This window comes from Somniosus microcephalus, chromosome 9 (assembly GCF_052327205.1).
Source record: "Somniosus microcephalus isolate GS21.2 chromosome 9, FLI_Smic_1.0, whole genome shotgun sequence".
NCBI classification, from domain to species: Eukaryota; Metazoa; Chordata; class Chondrichthyes; order Squaliformes; family Somniosidae; genus Somniosus; species Somniosus microcephalus.
The window spans coordinates 217,101,774-217,125,566 of record NC_140995.1 but is presented as its reverse complement, the minus strand read 5'-3'; the positions used below and the strand labels follow the sequence as shown (position 1 = coordinate 217,125,566).

The 23,793-nt window shown below is 49.9% G+C and overlaps 1 protein-coding gene across 3 annotated transcripts in view; it reads left to right on the top strand.

Moving 5' to 3' along the window:
- The window catches only part of LOC147113028 (TOG array regulator of axonemal microtubules protein 2-like), a 203,889-nt gene that overhangs the window by 39,254 nt on the left and 140,842 nt on the right, over positions 1-23,793 (top strand). For all 3 annotated transcript variants that reach the window (XM_085997898.1, XM_085997897.1, XM_085997900.1), the window contains exons 2-3: positions 9,225-9,351; positions 13,298-13,432. In XM_085997898.1, the coding sequence (XP_085854024.1) occupies positions 9,225-9,351; positions 13,298-13,432 (262 nt within the window). The remainder of the gene's footprint in view (positions 1-9,224; positions 9,352-13,297; positions 13,433-23,793) is intronic.

The following is a 23,793-nucleotide window of genomic DNA, read 5'->3' as shown; positions in this document are numbered from 1 at the left end:
TCAGCTGAGCGTAACTATGCCCAAATCGACAGTGAAGCACTCAGCCTGGTATGGGGAGTGAAGAAATTCAACCATTACCTACACGGACAAAAATTTACCTTGTTGACTGACCATCAACCCCTCATCTCCATATTCAACCCTAAAAAGGGTGTTCCCATTATGACAGCGCAAAGGCTACAGAGGTGGTCCCTTTTTCTAGGGGCACACCAATACAACATAGAATACAAAGGATCAGAACAGCATGGGAATGCTGACGGTTTATCACGCCTACCGTTGCCAACGGTAGAAGAGGCACCTACAGTAGACCCAGTGGAGATGTTCCACTCTACCATAGTGGAATGTCTACCAGTAACAAATTCTGCCATTGAAAGGGAAACGAGAAATGACCCGACTCTCTCACGGGTCTACGATTTAACAGTGAAGGGATGGCCAGCACATGGCGAACCACTGTTGCCAGCATTCTCGCAAAGAAGAGAACAGCTGTCAGTGTGCCGAGGAACCTTGATGTGTGGATCCAGAGTGGTGATTCCACCCAAACTCCAGGATAAAGTGCTAAAGGAGCTTCACGAGGGGCATCTGGGTGGAGTGAAAATGAAGAACCTAGCCAGGGCGTTTGTATGGTGGCCAGGTATCGATGGAGATATCGAAGAAATGACCAAGAGCTGCCTAGGATGCCAGAAGGTCCAAAACGCTCCACCACAGGCCCCTCTACATCCATGGGAGTGGCCCTCATCTCCCTGGCAAAGGGTACACATCGACTTTGCTGGCCCATTTATGGACTCAATGTTCTTAATCGCGGTTGATGCACACTCCAAGTGGCCGGAGGTAATAAAGATGTCCTCCACCACCACGGAAAAAACCATCACAGTATTAAGGACCATATTTGCCAGGAATGGGCTGCCGGAACAGATCTGTTCTGATAATGGACCGCAATTTGTGTCCGAAGAATTCAGGAAGTTCTTAAAAAACAATGGGGTTAAGCACTACACGTCCGCCCCATACCATCCCGCCACCAATGGATTGGCTGAAAGGTTTGTCCAGACCTTCAAGAAGGCCATAAAGGCCATGGGTAATGAAGACATAAAACTTCAGCACAAGGTGGATAACTTCTTGTTTGCATACAGGAATGCAACAGATATGTTTACCAACCAAACTCCCGCCATGATGTTCTTCAATAGAAACCTAAGATGCTGGCTGGATTTGGTCAAGCCCAACATCAGAAGGGACGTGGAGAACCGGCAGTTTCAAGGCATGAATGAAAGGCCAACTAGAACCTTCCAGATAGGTCAACAAGTTTTGGCCCGGGACTACCGTACCGAGAAATGGCAGCCTGGAACTATCTGCACACGACTAGGACCACTGATGTATACCGTGGACATCGGAGAAAGCATAATAAGGCGCCATGCTGACCAAATCATAGAGTCATCCGAAAAGGGACAACCTACACCACAACTCTATATGCCGAACAATGAAGTAGAGATACCCATATCTACCTCCGATCCGGTGATACTGGAACCCAATGAACCCGACACTGGCATTCAAGCCGAATCAGCCTTGCTAAAAGAACCTACTACACCACCAGAAACTACTACACCACCGAGGCGTTATCCGGACCGAGTCAGGAAGCCTCCAGAGAGACTGACTTATAATTAATTAACTACAGCAATGTGTATATTATTTTTCTTATTACATGTAATTAATAATTACTTAAAATATGATGTACTGGTTAGCTAAAAGGGGAGGAATTGTAGTGTATGTGCCTTTAAGAGCCCCATATGTGCTGTAATGCCGGTAATGGCCACTCGGGCTATATAAGCCTGTATATTGTGTATATCCGTTAGTACCCCTCCAGACCTTGCTTAGTAAACACCTATGAACCAACTCCTGTCTTCAGTGTCTCTATCAACACACGGACACTACATTATACACGGACGTAACATTGGCGATGAGGCAGGTTCGAACCTACCTGCAACTCTGCATCACCTCCCGGGGATTCGTTCCTGGAGATCAGTGGATTGGAGGTCAAGGCCAGAGACTCGGGCGTCGACCACGGGCAACCGCCCAGTCATCCAGCAGAGACTCAAGAATTGCGGGGGAGGCTGTCGAGAGCCAGGCTTGGCTTTCCAGTCGAGGTGGTCCAGCGAAACGGGCTGGCAACAGGTAGTGCGCAGACCCTTCCCGGACAGCGGCGGGCTAGAGCCCGACCGAGCGGCACAGCAAAGGGCTGAGCAGCGTTGACGGGGGAGAGAGAGGGCAGAGCACACAGGGCGCAGCCGGTGTTCAGGGGCCGAGCAGCGTCGGAGAGAGGGAGAGAGAGACGCGCAGAAACCCATGAGGCACCGCCATTGCCACGAGGACCGCCGAGAGCGGCGTTGGCAGCAGCGCAGGAGAAGCGCGTGAAACCTACAGGGTGCTGCCATTGCCACGAGAACCACCGGGAGCGGCGTCAGCAGCAGCGGGGGAGGAAGGAAAGCGCGGGAGATGCCATTTTAAGCCATTGGGAGATGCCATTTTAAACCACACCCAAAATGCCGAAGAGTGGCAGTATCACCGCATTTGACAATGAAGTCGAAGATTGGACTACATATGTCGAACGAATAGAGGTGTACTGCAAGGCAAATGGGGTGTCAGATGACAAGAAAGCGTCGGTATTGTTAAATTTAATGGGTGCAAAGACGTATGGTTTATTACGAAATCTAGTAACCCCAACGAAGCCAATGGAAAAGAGTTTTGAAGACATAGCAACGATACTAAAGGAACATTTAAACCCCACAGCGCTGCTGATAGCAGAAAGATTCAAGTTTCACAAACGGAACCAGCATAAGGATGAAAGCAATGCTGATTATTTAACAGAACTGCGCAAACTATCGAAACACTGCCAGTTTGGAGCGGGACTGACACATGCCTTAAGGGACAAGTTTGTGTGTGGGCTTCAAAGTGAAGGAACCCAGAAACGGCTTTTATCTGAAAAGGACCTTACGCTAGAAAAGGCTTTCAGCATTGCGGTATCGTATGAAGCAGCAGCACGGGGCGCTGCAGAGATACAACAGAGATCGCAAGAATATGGCACAAACGAAATGTCATATGGAACAGAGAAGTGCTATCGCTGCGGCAGAACAACACACAACCAGAATGATTGCTGGTTCAAAGACAAAGCGTGCAGACAGTGTGGAAAAGTAGGACACATAGCACGAGTCTGCAGGTCGGGAAAGAAAACCAGCAATAAGAAACCTACCAAAGGAAAGTACCAGAAGGTACATAAGATGACGGAGAATAGTTCAGATGAACAAAAGAGTGATAACGACTCCGAAAGCAGGGAACTGAGCTGTCTGAAACTACATAATGTGATCACAACGGAGGATCACCGAACCATTTGGGTCACTCTCAAGATAGCAGGAGTCCAGGTAAAGATGGAATTGGACACAGGATCAGCCCTAACAGTCATAAACCAACGGGACTACGAGTGGCTATTCTCACACATACCCTTGAGAGACACAAAAATTATTTTGAAGACGTACACGGGGCAAAAAGTCTACCCCAAAGGAAAAATAAGGGTGACCGTTATATATAACGGTAAGGAAACACCAAAACTAGACCTGTATGTATTGCAAGATGGAGGACCACCATTACTGGGACGTGAATGGATCCGGAAAATACAACTGGATTGGCATTCCATACAGGCACTGACTGTGGCTGACAAAAAGGATGACGACGTCACACCTGGGCGACTGTCAAAGATCCTAACTGATGCGAAAGAAATGTTCCAGCAAGGACTCGGAACACTAAAAGGCATGACAGCGACGATTAAAATTGAAGAAAACGCAAGCCCAAAATTTTTTAAGGCCAGACCGGTACCTTATGCGATCCGCCCAGCCATCGAAGCAGAGCTGGAGAGTCTGGAACGTTCAGGTGTACTGTCCAAGGTAGACTGGAGCGAGTGGGCTACACCCATCGTCCCTGTGATGAAAACGTCGTTGAGCAGCACGCCTGGGGAACCAAAGAAGGTTCGCATCTGTGGGGACTTTAAGGTAACAGTGAACCCGGTCCTTCACACCGTACAATATCCACTTCCGCGGATTGAAGATACTTTCGCCTCGCTATCTGGAGGGATACGCTTCACTAAGATTGATCTGGTCCAGGCGTATCTGCAAATGAAGGTAGAAGAAGCATCAAAAAAATACCTCACAATCAACACCCATAAAGGTCTCTACCAATACAACCGGCTGGTATTCGGGGTAGCATCAGCTCCGGCTATTTGGCAGAGGGCAATGGAACAAGTCCTGCAAGAGATCCCAGGGACCCAGTGTTATTTGGACGACATCCTGGTCACGGGCGAAAATGACAGTGATCACCTTGCCAACCTGGAGCAGGTGCTCACTAGATTGCAGGAATGTAGGCTCCGAGCTAACTGCCCCAAATGCGAGTTTTTCAGGAAACAAATCTCGTATTGTGGCCACGTTATTGATAAAGAGGGGTTACATAAGTCCCCAGAGAAGATTGAGGCAGTAGCCAAGGCTCCAGCACCGGAATATATGTCACAACTGAGGTCGTTCCTTGGGCTGGTAAACTACTACCATAAGCTCTTGCCAAATTTGTCTACAATACTACACCCACTGAACACCCTACTGCAAACTGGGGTGCCATGGAGGTGGAGTGACGAATGTAGACGAGCTTTCCAGAAGAGCAAAACACTAATCACATCGAAAGAGGTATTGGCCCATTACAACCCAGCATTACCAATTCGGTTGGCATGTGATGCGTCACCCTACGGCATTGGAGCGGTGCTGTCGCACAAATTCTCGGACGGCTCAGAGAGGCCAATAGCCTTTGCGTCACGATCACTAACCTCAGCCGAGCGTAACTACGCCCAGATTGACAGGGAGGCCCTCAGCATAGTGTGGGGAGTGAAAAAGTTCAATCACTATCTGCACGGGCAGAAATTCACCTTGCTGACTGATCACCAGCCTCTTGTCTCCATTTTTAATCCGAAGAAGGGTGTTCCGGTGATGACTGCGCAACGACTACAAAGATGGTCACTTTTTCTGTAATGTATGTACCTTTAAGGGGAGAACTACTTTTTGCAGCTCCTGTATACTGTAGTACCGGCAGTGACCACACCTCTATATAAACCCTGAGTAGTGATCTGTATAGTTAGTTCTAGAGTAACCCTCATTCAGTAAACACCTGTTGAATCGTTCCCTGCAGTCTTGATGTCTAATTATTGAAGGACACAACATCAAGATACACGGATCTAACATTTTCTAGGGGCGCACCACTATGAGATTGAATATAAGGGCACAAAACAGCATGGAAATGCTGATGGGCTATCACGCCTGCCACTGCCTACTGCGGAGGAAGCACCAGCAGTGGATCCTGTCAAAATATTCCATTCGACTATAGTTGAATACCTACCGGTAACTAACGCTTGTATTGAAAAGGAAACCCGAAATGACCCGACACTGTCTCGGGTATATGATTTGACGGTGAAGGGATGGCCAGCACATGGCGACTCACTGTTGCCAGCATTCTCGACAAGGAGAGAACAGCTGTCAGTGTGCCGGGGGACCTTGATGTGTGGATCCCGAGTGGTAATTCCACCCAAGTTAAGGGAGAGAGTGCTAAATGAGCTTCACGAAGGTCATCTGGGAGGGGTGAAAATGAAAAGCCTTGCTAGGGCTTATGTGTGGTGGCCGGGGATTGATCAGCAAATGGAGGACCTGACAAAGAGCTGCTCAGGATGCCAGATGGTCCAAAATGCACCACCACATGCCCCTCTACACCCATGGGAGTGGCCCTCATCTCCATGGCAACGGGTGCATATTGATTTTGCTGGTCCATTCATGGACTCAATGTTTTTAATAGCCGTGGATGCGCACTCGAAATGGCCTGAGGTGATCAAAATGTCCTCCACCACCACGGAGAAAACTATTGCAGTCCTACGGACCATTTTGCCAGGAACAGCTTGCCAGAGCAGATTTGCTCTGATAACGGACCACAGTTTGTGTCCGAAGAGTTTCGAAGATTTATGAAAAGGAATGGGGTAAGGCATTACACATCCGCCCCGTATCATCCAGCCACAAATGGATTGGCTGAGAGGTTCGTACAAACCTTTAAAAAAGCAGTAAAGGCCATGTGCGATGACGACATTCCACTGCAGCATAAGGTGGACAATTTCCTGTTAGCCTACAGAAATGCGACACATGCAGTCACCAACCAGGCCCCGGGCATGATGTTCTTTAACCGAAGGTTGAGATCTCGTCTGGATTTGCTCAGACCAAATGTACGAAGAGATGTTGAGAGTAAGCAATTCCAGCACATCAATGAGAAGCCGACAAGGAGCTTCAATGTAGGGCAACCAGTCTTGGCCCGCGACTACCGAACAGAGAAATGGCAACCAGGAACGATATGCACACGGCAGGGGCCACTAATGTACACAGTGGACATTGGGGAGAGCATCGTGAGACGTCATGCTGACCAGATCCTAGAGTCACAGGAACGAGTCAACCCCATGCCTCGCCCATACGTACCTGGTGATGAACCCGACGTACAGGTAGCATCTACCCCAGAAACAGTAGCATTGGAAGCTGATGAACCAACCGACGACAGGGGGCCAGAATCGCCTCCACGCCAAGAGCAAGACACTCGGGAAAGGCACTATCCAGAAAGGATCAGGAAGCCTCCCCAAAGACTGAATTTATAAATAAACTATTTTCAGCTAATGTTGCATGTTAAAAGTGTTAATTGTAATTAGTTTGATATTTAATTGTTAAATGAGTGTTATGGTACTGTTAATCTAAAAGGGGAGGAATTGTAATGTATGTACCTTTAAGGGGGGAACTACTTTTTACAGCTCATGTATACTGTAGTACCGGCAGTGACCACACCTGTATATAACGCTGAGTAGTAATCTGTACAGATCAGTTGCAGTCTAAGCCACGTTGAGTAAACACCTATTGTACCGTTCTCCGCAGTCTGTGTTTTCTTATACACGGACGTAACAATATAGAATACAGTCCTTACATCAGTACATATAGAATATAGGCTACTCGAGTTAAGGAATAAGGTTTGAAATGGACACAGGAACCTGATTTCAATATTAAAATGAGACCTGTGGCCGCCTATAAAAAGTGTTTGACCAATTTAGCATTTGTGTCATATTTGACTTTGAAATGTGCTTCCGATCACATATCCGCACCATAAATAAGAACTATTTCCACATCTGAATCATCGCCCGTCTCCACCCTTACCTAGCTCATCCTCTGCTGAAACCCTCATCCATGCCTTTGTTACCTCTAGACTTGACAGGTCCAATGCACTCCTGGCTGGCCTCCCACATTTTACCCTACGTAAACTTGAGGTCATCCAAAACTCGGCTGCCCGAGTCCTAACTCGCACCAAGAACCGTTCGCCCATCTCCCCTGTGCTCGCTGATCTACATTGGCTCCCGGTTAAGCAACGCCTCAATTTCAAAATTCTCATCCTTGTTTTCAAATCCCTCCATGGCCTTGCCCCTCCCTATCTCTGTAATCCCATCCAGCCCCACAAACCCCCAAGATATCTGCGCTCCTCTAATTCTGCCCTCTCGAGCATCCCTGATTATAATCGCTCAACCATTGACGGCCGTGCCTTCAGCTCTGGAATTCCCTGCCTAAACCTTTCCACCTCTCTACCTCTCTCTCCTCCTTAAAATTTACCTCTTTGACCAAGCTTTTGGTCATCTGCCCTAATTTCTCCTTATGTGACTTGGTGTCAAATTTTGTTTTATAGCACTCCTGTGAAGTGCCTTGGGATGTTTTACTATGTTATAGGAGCTATATAAATATAAGTTGTTGTTGTGGCCACATGCCCGTGCAGTTCAGGAGCAGACCTCTGCCCTGCTAAACTGGTTATTGTTTCAGTCATAATACGCCCTTAAAACAATGTTAAATTGAACTGTCTCTATCTGAAGGTGTTTTTTTAACCTAATTTCTTTACTTTCTGACCATGTATCACAGCTAGGAACTAAGCCAATGTCTATGGTAACGTTATTTCCATGACGCGTTCCCTCTGTTGGATACATGTGGCATTACATTACGCAGTCTTAAACCCAGCAGTAAAAAGCTCCACGATCTCAAGAAGCCCCAAAATACTTTACAACCAATGAAGTACATTTGAAGTGTAGTCACTGTTGTAATGTAGGAAACGTGGCAGCCAATTTACACACAGCAAGCCCCCACAATCAGCAATGTGATAATGAGCAGTTCATCTGTTTTTTAATTAAGTTGGTTGAGGGATAAATATTGGGCCAGGTCACCAGGGAGAACTCCCCTGCTCTTCTTTGCTAGTGGCATGAGATCTTTTACACCCACCTGAGAGGGCAGTCAGGGCTTCAGTTTAACGTCTCCCTCAGTACTGCACTGAAGTGCGAGGCTAGATTATTCTCCAGTCTCTGGAGTGAGACTATGAACCCACAAACTTCTGGCTCAGAGGCAAAAGTGTTACCATTGAGCCATGGCTGTCAGTGTGCTATAACTGGCTGACGAGCCTTAGGGTTATGCAGGATAAAATGTTCAAAGGTTCCCACTCCTGAGCACTATCCAGCGATCTCTCCACCACTCCGCCCCCTGCTGCAAGGGAACTGTTGCTCATTTTCTCCTCCATAATCCTACGGCTCCTCAGTGCAAGTGTATGGATGAAGGGTGAAGGGTGAGAACAGGATAGAGCTGTGCCATGATTCTCACTGTGGTCAAGATAGCCTGCCCACTCTCGCTATGTAGACTCACACATGAGGAATGGCCACTAGGGCAAGGTTTAGAGAGAGCCTGGTACCTGTGGGACTGTATCCTAACCACGGGGGAGGGGAACCAACAAAAGAAATGGAGAGAAAGAAAAAAGCCAGTGTTGTACCCCGCTGTGCATCTGAGCGAGAGCCAGACCTGTTTCTGTGTGGAGCGGAGATCACCTCATGCCAGAGGTAGGTATCCTGTAATGTAAAGCAGAGCCAATGCGATGTCCAGCTAGTTTTTATTGCTTAAGGGAGTCGGAAAGGAATATTCCAGTTTCCTCCCCCTCTCCCAGGAGATTACATGGCTCTGGGTGAGTGGGGAGTGGATGTTGTGATACATAGAGCATCCCAACTGTACGGGACAGGCTGGATGGACCAGTTGGTCTTTTCCTGTCCATCATTTCCGTATGTTCGTAAAGCAATTTCTCATTGTGTTCCACTCTCTCTCTTATGCCCCTAGCCTTCTGAAAATTTTGAGGACAACTCAAGCTTGGGCCAGTGGCAAGGCGGGACTAAGAACACTCACCAGTCTTTTGAGAAGAGTGGTTTCAAGCAGGTCACAGACATGAGTGGGGACTTCACAGAAGGTAAGAGCTGTCAACTGGGAGGACGGCAGCGACCCTGTTCATGTGGCACTCTGCTGTATCGATCTGGCTGTTGACTTATTCTGTCGGTTCCTAGTTTTCCCACACCCCTCACCATCCACATGCCAAGCGGGTAGGCTATCCGCTCCCCAGAGGGTAGGCTACCTGCTCCCCAAGAGGGTAGGCTATCCACTCCCCAGAGGGTAGGCTATCCACTCCCCAGAGGGTAGGCTATCCACTCCCCAAGAGGGTAGGCTATCCACTCCCCAGAGGGTAGGCTATCCACTCCCCAGAGGGTAGGTAGGCTATCCACTCCCCAGAGGGTAGGCTACCCACTCCCCAGAGGGTAGGCTATCCACTCCCCAAGAGGGTAGGCTATCCACTCCCTAGAGGGTAGGCTATCCGCTCCCCAAGAGGGAAGGCTATCCACTCCCCAGAGGGCAGGCTCTCTGCTCCCCAGAGTGTAGGCTCTCTGCTCCCCAGAGGGCAGGCTATCTGCTCCCCAGAGGGTAGGCTATCTGCTCCCCAGAGGGTAGGCTATCCACTCCCCAGAGGGTAGGCTATCCACTCCCCAAGAGGGTAGGCTATCCACTCCCTAGAGGGTAGGCTATCCGCTCCCCAAGAGGGAAGGCTATCCACTCCCCGGAGGGTAGGCTATCCACTCCCCAGAGGGAAGGCTATCCACTCCCCAGAGGGTAGGCTATCCACTCCCCAGAGGGAAGGCTATCCACTCCCCAGAGGGTAGGCTATCCACTCCCCAGAGGGAAGGCTCTCTGCTCCCCAGAGTGTAGGCTCTCTGCTCCCCAGAGGGCAGGCTATCTGCTCCCCAGAGGGTAGGCTATCTGCTCCCCAGAGGGTAGGCTATCTGCTCCCCAGAGGGCAGGCTCTCTGCTCCCCAGAGGGTAGGCTATCCACTCCCCAGAGGGCAGGCTCTCTGCTCCCCAGAGGGAAGGCTATCTGCTCCCCAGAGGGCAGGCTATCCGCTCCCCAGAGGGCAGGCTATCTGCTCCCCAGAGGGCAGGCTATCTGTTCCCCAGAGGGAAGGCTATCTGCTCCCCAGAGGGCAGGCTATCTGTTCCCCAGAGCGAAGGCTATCTGCTCCCCAGAGGGTAGGCTATCTGTTCCCCAGAGGGCAGGCTATCTGCTCCCCAGAGGGAAGGCTCTCTGCTCCCAAGAGGGTTGGCTATCTGTTCCCCAGAGGGTAGGCTCTCTGCTCCCCAGAGGGCAGGCTATCGGCTCCCCAGAGGGTAGGCTATCTGTTCCCCAGAGGGAAGGCTATCTGTTTCCAGAGGGAAGGCTATCTGCTCCCCAGAGGGTAGGCTATCTGTTCCCCAGAGGGCAGGCTATCCGCCCCCCAGAGGGTAGGCTATCCGCTCCCCAGAGGGCAGGCTATCCGTTCCCCAGAGGGCAGGCTATCTGCTCCCCAGAGGGAAGGCTCTCTGCTCCCCAGAGGGCAGGCTCTCTGCTCCCCAGAGGGCAGGCTATCTGTTCCCCAGAGGGAAGGCTATCTGCTCCCCAGAGGGCAGGCTATCTGTTCCCCAGAGGGCAGGCTATCTGCTCCCCAGAGGGTAGGCTATCTGTTCCCCAGAGGGAAGGCTATCTGCTCCCCAGAGGGCAGGCTCTCTGCTCCCCAGAGGGTAGGCTATCTGTTCCCCAGAGGGTAGGCTATCTGCTCCCCAGAGGGTAGGCTATCTGCTCCCCAGAGGGCAGGCTATCTGTTCCCCAGAGGGCAGGCTATCTGTTCCCCAGAGGGCAGGCTATCTGCTCCCCAGAGGGCAGGCTATCTGCTCCCCAGAGGGTAGGCTATCTGTTCCCCAGAGGGAAGGCTATCTGCTCCCCAGAGGGCAGGCTCTCTGCTCCCCAGAGGGTAGGCTATCTGTTCCCCAGAGGGAAGGCTATCTGCTCCCCAGAGGGTAGGCTATCTGCTCCCCAGAGGGTAGGCTATCTGCTCCCCAGAGGGTAGGCTCTCTGCTCCCCAGAGGGTAGGTTATCTGCTCCCCAGAGGGTAGGCTCTCTGCTCCCCAGAGGGTAGGCTATCTGCTCCCAAGAGGGTAGGCTCTCTGCTCCCCAGAGGGTAGGCTCTCTGCTCCCAGAGGGTAGGCTCTCTGCTCCCCAGAGGGTAGGCTATCCGCTCCCCAGAGGGTAGGTTATCTGCTCTCAAGAGGGAAGGCTATCTGCTCCCAAGCCTCCACCATCAGCATAATGGAACCAAGCACTCGGGCGGGGCGGAGGCGGCTTGCAGGATCAGCCTGCGGATGACTATTGCTCCATGGGAGAGAGTCTACCTTCTGGCTAGTGGCACCTTCAACTGTGACACCACTGAGAGTAAAAACTCCTTGAGGGGGGTGGAGGGACTACAGGAGGAAAGCCAGCCATTGCATGACACGCTGACTTGCCCTTCACTATCTATACTAATGATCCGGATGATGGTATTGGGTGAACTGACCGCAAGTTCACAGGTGACACAAAGATTTAGGCAGGTATTTCAACTTTGGATGAGAAAAAAAGACTACAATTAGATCCAGATGTGATGAGGGAATGGGCCTGCATCTGGCAGATGACCTTTAGTGTAGATAAATGCATGTGGGTTGGGCTAACGCCAAGCATGTGTACACCATGCTGGGCTCTGAATTGAAGTCTGTTGGGGAAGGAGGGGAAGAGGGAAGAGACCTATAGAGCATACGGGTCTCTGAAGGTCCACGACTAGTGTCAAGAGGCTAAAGCGACAGCAAATAGAGTACCAGGATGTATTGTTAGGATGATCCAATATAAAATAAAAAGCACTGTAGTGCCCTTGTACAAGACCTTGGTTAGGCCTCATCTAGGATACTGTGTTCAGTTTTGGTCCCCTTACATGGTGGGTGACATCTGGGCCCTGGAAAATGTTTAAGAGGAGCCACTAAGTTGAAAACTAGCTTAAATGCCATTATTTATCAGATAGGCTTAGAGAGTTGAGTCTTTCTACTCTAGAAAAACATAGTCTTCAGAAAGATTTGATTGAGGTCTTTAAATTAATGAAGGGACTAGGCTGTGTCTATATGGATAGATGATTTGCATTAGATAGATTAGGGACAAGTTACATAAGCACAGATGTTAGTTGTCAGGAAGCTTTTCTTTTCGTAGAAAGTTACTTCAACAGCACCTCCCTCCCTTGCAACTTCCACCACAACAGACGAGTGGGTTCAAGCCCCACTCCAGAGACTTGAGCACAAAAGTCAAGGCTGACACTCCAGTGAAGTACCGAGGGAATGCTGCACTGTCAGAGGTGCCGTCTTTCAGATGAGACATTAAACCAGGTGGACATAAAAGATCCCACAGCCACTATTTCAAAGAAGAGCAGGGGAAATATCCCTGGTATCCTGGCCAATAGTTACCCTAAATCAACATTATTAAACAGATTATCTGGTCATTATCACATTGCTGTTTGTGGGAGCTTGATGTGCGCAAATTGGCTGCCGTGTTTCCCACATTACAACAGTGACTACACTTCAAAAGTACTTCATTAGCTGTAAAGCGCTTTGGGGCGTCTGGTGGTCATGAAAGGCGCTATATAAATGCAAGTCTTTCTTTCTTTTCAATGTCATGAGAACACCATCACCTCCAATTTCCTCTCCAAGTCACACATTACCCTGACTTGGACATATATTGCCGTTCTTTCCTAGTCGCTGACTCAATATCCTGGAACTCCCTCCCCAAGACCAGCACTACATGGACTGCAGCAGTGCAAGGGGAAGACCCACTCCCACCTTCTCAGGGGCACCTAAGGATGGGCAATAAATGCCGGCCTTGCCAGCGATGCCCACATCCTGAGAACGATTAAAAGGAACCTGACAGAAGGATCGAGTCATATCCTGGTCACAGTACATCTGTAATAATGGACGTGTATGAAATGTTGCGTTTACCATTTGCAGTGATTAACTTTCATGACTAATTTCTCTCCACATATCAGGCAAGTACGGGGCATCTGTGGCGGCGTGCTGTGGGACCACACGGAACGGTGAGGCAGGATTCAAACCCATCCGCAGCAACAGTGTCGATTCCGATCTCCATTTACAGACAGGAGGCTGGATGTCCAAAGGGAAAGGTAAAGCTCTGTACGTGTGTGGGACTGGGTAGTGCTGTGGGCTAGACACTCTCCCTTCACCACTAACACCCAGGTTTAATCCCAGCCCTTGGGGCAAAGGTTTCCTCTGTGTGGAATGCATGAACATTAGGAACAGGAGTAGACCATTCAGCCCCTCAGGTTTGCTCCACCATTCAATGAGACCAGAGCTGATCTGTACCTCAACCCACCTTTGCTCCTTATAAAAGATACCTTTACCGTACAAAAGTCTTATCGATCACAGCATTGAAAGCTCCAATAATCCCAGCAACCACAGCCGTTTGGGGGCGAGAGTTCCAGATTTACAATGCAGTCTGCTGGCTGTAAGAGTCGTGTGCAAAGCAAGTGTCGATAGAGGGTGAATGCAGGAATGGGCATGTCTGGTAATCAGAAAATGTCAACCTGGTGCAGCAGGTGGGGCTCGACTGGGGCTGAGGACAAAGCACATTATTGGGGTCCGAGTAGAGGGAGCTTTACTCTGCATCTTAGTTGAGGTAAACCTGACCCGTGAGTGCTCAGTGGTGACTCTGAGTGCCTGAAATAGGAAAGTGACACAGTTTACGAGTTCTTCCGAACCCCGCCTTGCTGAGCATAAACATTTATGAGCCACATTTCACGCCAATTTGATGAATTCCTCAATATCAGGGTGCATGATAGCTAGCTCAAGTAATAATTTTAAATCTGAGATTGATAGGTTTTGTTTGGTAAGGGTATTAAGGGATATAGAGCTAAGGCGGGTGGATGGGGTTAGGATACATATCAGCCATGATCTCACTGAATGGTGGAACAGGCTCAAAGGGTGGAATGACTTTCTCCTGTTCCTATGATGAAGGTCTACGGCATGGCTGCAGAAGATAAAGGGGGTCGACAATCTGCAGGGACACATCCCACTGGGCTGGGGTGAATCCCTTCAGGGCTTCAGGTACTGACCCTGCCAAATTTCGTGGGGTCACAGAGGGGGAAGGTCCTTTACTTTACATGCCCCTGTGGGCTATACGCTCATCTAGGGCACCCGCCTGTTCCAAGAGGTCGGGAATCCCGGCCAAAGTTGCTCCATTTCAGGGGATGGGGAAGAAAGCTTCAGTCACTCATTGGTCCTCTTTGGAGTTCTGGCGGTGTAGGGGGTTTCTCTTGCTCGTTCTGGTCTCCTGCCAGGCTTTGTGCAATAATTACCCTTGAGTGGTTCGACCCACTCTCCCCTACGGTTCTAGACCTTGGACTTAGATGCAGAGAACTGTAGTGCAGAGAAAGGACTCAATAGACCAGGTTGAATAGCACGAAATGGATGCTTTTATTTTTAAACAGTTTGAAGCATTACAAAATACATGTCATAGGCACAGATTAAAGTAACTACAATCATGCACAAATTTATGAACTTGACTCTATGGAAATGGGGAACACACGGCACGTCGTAAAAGGGGAAACACATTACGATTTAACCTTACTCCCTCCCCTAATACCTGAACTAAGTTTCGACTTGAGGAACTCGGGATCATGCTCACCACTATCAGAATCGCAAAAGGAGGGGTTCGCAGCCTTTCTGGCACAGCTTTCCGTCGTCACGTGGATTTGGAAACTTCTGGCGCAGCTTGTTTTTCTCTCTCTCTCAGGCGATGAGGCAGTGGACACAGCCTCGATGAGCGCTCGTCATGGCTGAAATCCACCAAGTCTGTTGTGGATTTGGGTTCATGGAACAGTCCCTGCCACCAATGTGATATTGAAGAAATGGATGCACGTGTCGAGGCCTTGCCTGGCTAGGCTCGGAATGTCCTTTTTTTTATCCGACCTGGATCGTCGGTTTTCCCGAGGGTGTCTTCTCCTTCGGCCTGGGTCGTCGATGATCTCCCGACAACAGCACCCGGACCACCCTCGTCGTCTTCCCGTCGTGGCCGAGCCTTGTCTGGCTGAACACCGACCACGTTGTCTTTTCCCGAAGTTGTCCGTCTGAAGCGTCTTTATCGATTCCGAAGCTACCGAGGTGGAAGAGAGGGCAGGGCAGGGGCTGATGGACTTTTCAAAATCCATATTTATACCCTTTTGGGCCAGCCTTATCTCCCGCCAGATCATAGTCCAGTCTTTGTAATATTTTGGTGGGCAGAAATCTCTGCAGGGGTGCTTTGTCTTGTAACGGGAGCCGGTGATAACTTAACTGGCCTTCCTGGCCGATAGTGTCTTTTAATGTCTTTTACATTGTCACCGTGACTCGGTTCGCATATTGATCGGTCTGGAGATTTCCCTTGATGGCTGTTAAACGGTTTCTCCTTTGTACATTAAATGGGTTTAAGTGTTCATGTATTGTCCGCCCATATCTTGATGGGCCCCATCCTGTTTGCCTGAAACTGTCCTGTACTTAGAATCCATTGAATATGTATGCTGTTTCCCTGAGTTTCGGTTTCCCGATACTGGCTTTTGCGGGCTTACTGTCTTCAATCCACAAGCCTGTCTGGCTTGCAGTAACAGAAATCAAATGGTCCAGAAACTGATCACGAGGCCCGGCGGCCATTTTGTATGCCCTTTTATCAAAGGTTTTTCTGTGCAAGCTTACTTTGGTCAATAAACTGTCTTATTTTATCCTGTTTTCTTGCGTGATTATTGCTGAAAATTTCGAATCTTACAGGCCCCCCTGTGATACTGATAGCTTGCTAGAGGTATCAATGATCCTTGGTGAGCAAATTTTCCCTGATTCCCCACATCCAAACATTCCTGGCACTTAACTATCTGTGACCCTCACGACACATGCAGTTCCCATTTCCGAAAAAAAACGAAATTACCTTGTGCACATTTGGACAATCATAGGCAGCACTTCTTAAACTATAACACATTCATCTGTCAGATGTGCAGGGGTTGATACCCTCTTGCACCACCTGCATACACCTTTTATTAATCCAAAAACTTAAGAACGACTAATAACATAACAATATTCATATACTTAAAACAAAAACGCGTGATGCGCCATCAATTACTCAAAAGACTGAGGTTGAGCGAGTAACAATCAGGCTTTTATTAACTAAAGAATGAAGGTCTTGTCTCGAGTGGTCGACCCGTCCAGAATACTAAGGAACTGGGAGGTAGTCACTTATATACCTGGAATAGTGGGAGGAGTCAGCCGAGGCATGTCCAGACCTGTACCTAGTGGAATACACATACAGATGCAGACAGGTATAACAGTGGTTTACCACATTCACCCCTTGTTTAAAAATGAGTCCGGCAGGGTGAAGTGTATTTAAAAGTTCGTGTATTGGAGTCTCTCCGGAGGTCTTGTCTGCCGCTGTGATCGACGTGGCGACGGCAGGGGTGGTGGAGCTTCCGGCGTCGCGTCCCGTGTAGGCTGGGGCCCTGGAGTGTAGTCCTCGTGGGTGACGGTCCAAGGCGAGCCGGCTGCTGGGGTTGGATATCGGGTCGTGGGGGGGGTTGGTAATGGGTAGTGGGTTACAGCGGTCCCCGAGGGTGCGAGGTCTCGTATGGAGACTGTGTCGTAGTGGGTTACAGCGGTCCCCGAGGGTGCGAGGTCTCGTATGGAGACTGTGTCCTCCCGCCCGTCCGGGTACGCAATGTAAGCGTACTGGGGGTTGGCATGGAGGAGGTCGACCCTCTCGACCAGGGGGTCCGTTTTATTGGCCCTCACGTGTCTTCTCAGTAGTACCGGCCCTGGGGACGTCAGCCATGGCGGTAACGATGTCCCCGATGTGGACTTCCTTGGGAAGACAAACATTTTCTCGTGAGGGGTGGCATTGGTGGCAGTGCAGAGCAGTGACCAAATCGAGTGGAGCGCATCGGGGAGCACCTCCTGCCAGCGGGAGGTCGGAAGGCCCCTAGACTTTAAGGCTAGTAGGGCGGCCTTCCAAACTGTTGCATTCTCTCTTTCCACCTGTCCGTTCCCCCGGGGGTTGTAACTGGTGGTCCTGCTTGTGGCTATACCCCTAGCGAGCAGGTACTGGTGGAGTTCGTCGCTCATAAACGATGAGCCCCGGTCGCTATGGATATAGCTGGGGAAACCGAACAGGGTGAAGAGGCTGTTCAGAGATTTAATTACCGTGGCACTGGTCATGTCCGGGCAGGGGATAGCGAACGGGAACCGGGAGTACTCGTCAATGATGTTGAGGAAGTACACATTGCGGTCGGAGGAGGGGAGAGGCCCTTTGAAATCGACGCTCAGGCGTTCGAAAGGGCGAGTGGCTTTTATCAGGTGGGCTGTGTCTGGTCTATAAAAGTGCGGTTTGCACTCAGCGCAGACTTGGCAGTTCTTGGTCATGGTCCTGACCTCCTTGATGGAGTAAGGCAGGTTGCGGGCCTTGATGAAGTGGAAGAACCTGGTGACCCCCGGGTGGCAGAGGTCATTGTGGAGGGCCCTCAGCCTATCGATCTGCGTGCTGGTGCAGGTGCCACGCGATAGGGCATCTGGGGGTTCATTGAGCGTCAAGGATGTCTCGGAGCGGGTGCAGAGCATTCTGAAGGGGGAGGGGGATCAGCCAGTTGTCGTGGTACATGTAGGTACCAACGATGTAGGTAAAAAGAGGGAGGAGGTCCTACAAGCTGAATTTAGGGAGTTAGGAGCTAAATTGAAAAGTAGGACCTCAAAGGTAGTAATCTCTGGATTGCTACCAGTGCCACGAGCAAATAAGTTTAGAGAGAGTAAGATAGATAAGCTAAATACGTGGCTTGAGCAGCGGTGCAAGGGAGAGGGATTTAAATTCTTGAGGCATTGGAACCAGTTCTTGGGGAGGAGTGACCTGTACCAAGGGGACGGTCTACACCTGAACTGTGAGGGAGCCGATGTCCTCGGGGTAATATTTTCTAGGGCGGTTCGGGAGGATTTAAACTAATTTGGCAGGGGGATGGGAACCTAGGTAGTGGAAAAGAGGGAAGTCATATGAAGTCAGAAATAGATGGTAGAAAGGTGAGAAGCAATAAGCAAAGGAGAGAAACACAAGGGGCCAAACTAATTCATAATGAGAGTGTGAAAAAAGCAAGCCTGAAGGCTTTGTATCTTAATGCTAGAAGCATTAGGAACAAGGTGGATGAATTAGTTGTGGAAATAGAGGTAAACAAGTATGATTTGATTGGGATTACAGAAACGTGGCTGCAGGGTGGGCAAGGCTGGGAACTTAACATCCAGGGATATACAATATTTAGGAAGGATCGGCAAAAAGGTAGGGGAGGTGGGGTAGCATTGCTGGTAAAGGAGGGGATTAATGCAATGGAAAGGAAGGATATTAACTCGGATGAAACGGAATCTGTATGGGTAGAAATGAGAAATAGCAAGGGGAGGAAAACGTTAGTGGGTGTGATATATAGGCCTCCAAATAGTAATATGGAGGTGAGGGAAGGCATAAAAAGGGAAATTAGAGAAGCGTGCGATAAGAGCACAGCTGTCATCATGGGTGACTTTAATTTACATATTGATTGGACTACCCAAATTAGTAAAAATTCTGAGGAGGAGGAATTCCTGGAATGTTTTCGGGACGGTTATCTGGACCAATATGTCGAGGAGCCGACTCGAGATCAGGCCATTTTAGACTGGGTATTGTGCAATGAGAAGGGACTTATCAGCAATCTTCTTGTACGAGGCCCCTTGGGTCAGAGCGATCATAATATGATCGAGCTCTCAGTCGAGATGGAGAGTGAGGAAATTGAATCAGAGACTAAGGTCCAGAACTTAAATAAAGGGAATTACGAGGGTATGAGACGGGAATTGGGTAAGATTGATTGGGTGGTGTTTCTGGGGGGATTGACAGTGGATAGACAATGGCAAGCATTCAAAGATAGAATGGAAGAATTCCAGAACATGTTTATACCAGTTTGGCATAAAAATAAACCTAAAAAGGTGACTCAACCGTGGATAACGAGGGAAATTAGGGACAGCATAAAATCAAAAAAAAGGGCATATCAACTGGCAAAAAAAAGCACCAGACCGGAAGATTGGGGGCAGTACAGGATACAGCAAAAGAGGACAAAGGGATTAATCAGGAAGGGGAAAATAGAATACGAAAGTAAACTTGCAGCAAACATAAAGACAGACTGCAAAAGCTTTTATCGGTATATCAGGAGGAAAAGACTGGTAAAATCCCAAGTCAGTCCCTTGCAGTCCGATTCGGGAGAATATATAATGGAGAATAAGGAAATGGCAGACCAATTAAACTCATACTTTGGTTCTGTATTCACAAAGGAGGACACAAATAACCTCCCAGGAATATCGGCAAACATAGGGACTAATGAGAGGGAGGAGCTGACAGAAATTAGTATCTCTAGGGATATGGTGTTGGGTAAGTTGAGGGGACTGAAGGCCGACAAATCCCCGGGGCCTGATAAACTACATCCTAGGGTACTTAAGGAGGTGGCCCTGGAGATAGCAGATGCTCTAAGGATCATCTTCCGGAACTCCATTGACTCGGGAACAGTACCCGTGGATTGGAGGGTAGCTAATGTTACCCCAATATTTAAAAAGGGGGGTAGAGAGAAAGCAGGGAATTATAGACCAGTAAGCCTTACATCGGTTGTGGGCAAAATGCTAGAGTCCATTATTAAGGATAAAATAGCGGAGCACTTGACAAATGGGGAAAGGATCGGACAGAGTCAACATGGATTTACAAAGGGTAAATCGTGTTTGACTAATCTGCTGGAATTTTTTGAGGAAGTAACTGGTAAAATAGATGGGGGAGAGCCAGTGGATGTGGTGTACCTTGACTTCCAGAAAGCCTTCGATAAGGTTCCACACAAAAGATTATCATGCAAAATTAAGGCTCATGGAATTGGGGGCAAAGTATTAACGTGGATAGAGAACTGGCTGGCGGATAGAAAACAGAGAGTTGGAATAAACGGCTCGTTTTCGGAGTGGCAGGCAGTGACCAGCGGGGTGCCGCAAGGATCTGTCCTGGGACCCCAGCTGTTCACAATATATATAAATGATCTGGATCAGGGAATTGGATGCAATATTTCCAAATTCGCTGACGACACTAAACTAGGAGGAGGGGTGGGCTCTGATGAGGATGTCAGGAGACTACAGTGCGATTTGGACAGGTTGGGGGAATGGGCGGATACGTGGCAGATGCACTATAATGTGGATAAATGCGAGGTTATCCACTTTGGGGGTAAAAGCAGGAGGGTAGATTATTATCTAAATGGCAATAGATTGGGAGATGGGGAAGTGCAGAGGGACCTGGGTGTTCTTGTGCACCAGTCACTGAAGGAGAGCATGCAGGTGCAACAGGCGATTAAGAAGGCAAATGGTATGTTGGCCTTCATATCAAGGGGGTTCGAGTATAGGAATAGGGATACCTTACTACAGCTGTACAGGTGCTGGTGAGACCGCATCTGGAGTATTGTGTACAGTTTTGGTCGCCCCATCTGCGGAAGGATGTTCTTGCCATGGAAAGAGTGCAACGGCGATTCACCAGGCTGATACCTGGAATGGCGGGAATGACCTACGAAGAGAGATTAAATAGTTTGGGCTTGTACTCACTGGAGTTTAGAAGATTGAGAGGGGATCTCATCGAAACATATAAAATTATGGCAGGCCTGGACAGGCTGAATTCAGAGAGAATGTTTCCAATGGCCGGGGAGCACAGAACCAGGGGCCACAGTCTAAAAATAGCGGGCAAATCATTTAAAACAGAGATGAGGAAGAATTTCTTCACTCAAAGAGTGGTGAGCCTGTGGAATTCCCTGCCACAGAGGGCTGTGAAGGCTAATTCAATAAATATTTTCAAGAGAGAATTGGATATATTTCTGAAGGCTAAGGGGATTAAGGGTTATGGAGAAAAGGCGGGGACGGGGTACTGAACTGGTAAGATCAGCTATGATCTCAGACGAAGATCAGCCATGATCTCATTGAATGGCGGAGCAGGCTCGAAGGGCCGAATGGCCTACTCCTGTTCCTATCTCTATGTTTCTATGTTTCTATGTTTCTTCCCAGGCCGGTACAAGATCTCGTAATTGTAGGTGGAAAGTTCGATTCTCCACCTCAAGATCTTGTCATTTTTGATTTTGCCCCTCTGCTCGTTGTTGAACATAAAAGCAACTGAACGCTGGTCAGTGAGCAGGGTAAATCGTTTTCCGGCCAGGTAGTGCCTCCAATGACGCACAGCCTCCACGATAGCCTGGGCCTCCTTCTCGACCGCGGAGTGTCTGGTCTCCGGGCCCTGGAGGGTTCGTGAGAAGAATGCCACAGGTCTCCCCGCCTGATTAAGGGTGGCGGCCAGAGCGAAGTCGGACGCATCGCTTTCCACCTGGAAGGGGATGGATTTGTCCACTGCGTGCATGGTGGCTTTGGCAATGTCTTCCTTGATACGGTGGAAGGCTAAGCGGGCCTCTGCCGTCACGGGAAAAGAGGTGGACTTGATCAGCGGACGGGCTTTGTCTGCATAGTAGGGGACCCACTGAGCGTAGTAGGAAAAAAACCCTAGGCACCTCTTCAGAGCTTTTAGGCAGTGGGGCAGTGGGAGTTCCATAAGGGGACGCATCCGGTCCGGGTCGGGACCGATGACCCCGTGTTCCACAACACAGCCAAGGATGGCGAGGCGGTCTGTGCGGAATATGCACTTCTCCTTGTTATATGTCAGGTTCAGGAGTTGGGCGGTGCGGAGGAATTTCTCGAGGTTTGCGTCATGGTCCTGCAAGTCATGGCCGCAGATGGTCACATTATCTAGGTAAGGGAAAGTGGCCTGCAGCTCGTTTTGATCGACCATCCAGTCCATCTCCCTTTGGAAGACGGAGACCCCATTGGTAACGCCGAAGGGAACCCTAAGGAAGTGATAGAGGCGGCCGTTTGCCTCAAAAGCAGTATACTGGCGGTCTTCAGGGCTGATGGGGAGCTGGTGGTACGCTGATTTCAGGTCAATGGTCGAAAAGACGCGGTACTGCGCGATCTGGTTGACCATGTCAGCTATGCGGGGGAGTGGGTAGGCGTCCAGCAGGGTGTAGCGGTTTATTGTTTGGCTGTAGTCGATGACCAGGCGTTGTTTCTCGCCGGTCTTAACGACCATAACCTGGGCTCGCCAGGGGCTGGAGCTGCCCTCAATAATCCCCTCCTTCAGGAGCTGTTCCACTTCGGTTTTGATGAAAACCCTGTCCCCGGCACTGTATCGCCTGCTCTTTGTGGCGATGGGCTTACAGTCGGGGGTGAGGTTAGCAAACAGTGCGGGGGGTGGGACTCTGAGTGTGGAGAGGTTGCATCTGGTGCGCGGCGGGCAATTTGGAGGCTGCTGGCTGCGGACTGTGAGTGGGGGGAGGGGGCCACCGTACGCCATCGTAATGCTTTTGAGGTGGCACTGGAAATCCAACCCCAGTAGAACGGCAGCGCAGAGGTCAGGCAGGACCAGGAGTTTAAAATTATTGAACACAGTCCCGTCTACTACTAGTGTCACCACACAGTAGCCGCCAATGTCCGCTGACTGGGACTCGGAGGCCATAGAAATCCGCTGGTGCGCAGGCAGGACTGGGAGAGAGCAACGCCACACTGTGTCGGGGTGGATGAAGCTCTCTGTGCTCCCGGAGTCAAAAAGGCAGTTTATTGCATGGCCGTTTACCTTAACGTCCATTTTGGACCGAGCTAGCTGGTGCGGTCTCGTTTGGTCCAGCGTCACAGAGGCCAGCGTGGGGGTCGGTCTGTCGCTGCGAGTATCAGATGGGGGGGGGTTGGCGGTCTGCTGCGTCCCGGCTGGTGTCCAAGATGGCGGCGTCCATGATTCCCATGTGACTGGAGTCGTCCAAGATGGCTGCTGCTGCGGTGGTTCGCACATGGCTGGGGAGGCCCAAGATGGCGGCCCACACGCGGCGCTGTTGGGGGTAGTTGGACCTGTGGCCCGCTACGAAGGCATCCCGGATCAGTTCCTCCGTGTACTTAGTGGGCGTTACCGCCTTACACCCACAGGCCCAGCCAAGCACGGACAGTGCTTGGAGGTATTCCTCAGTCGATTCCCCAGGTTGTTGCTTGCGACTCCCCAGAAGGTGCCTAGCGTATATTTCGTTCACAGGGCGCGTGTACTGGGTCTTGAGGAGCTGGAGGGCGGCTGTGTACGAGGTCGCGTCCCGGATGACTGAGTACACTCGGTGGTTCACCTTGGAGAACAGGACAGACAGTTTGTCCGCATCCGTTTCGACCGCAGTGGAGGCAGTCAGGAATGTCTCGAAGCACGTGAGCCAGTGAGCAAACTTGGTGGAAGCGTCCGCTTCCCGACTGTCCAGGCCCAGGCATGCTGGTGTGAGGATCTTCTCCATTATAAAAATTTTAGTTAATAAAATTGATGCGCCATCAATTACTCAAAAGACTGAGGTTGAGCGAGCAACAATCAGGCTTTTATTAACTAAAGAATGAAGGTCTTGTCTCGAGTGGTCGACCCGTCCAG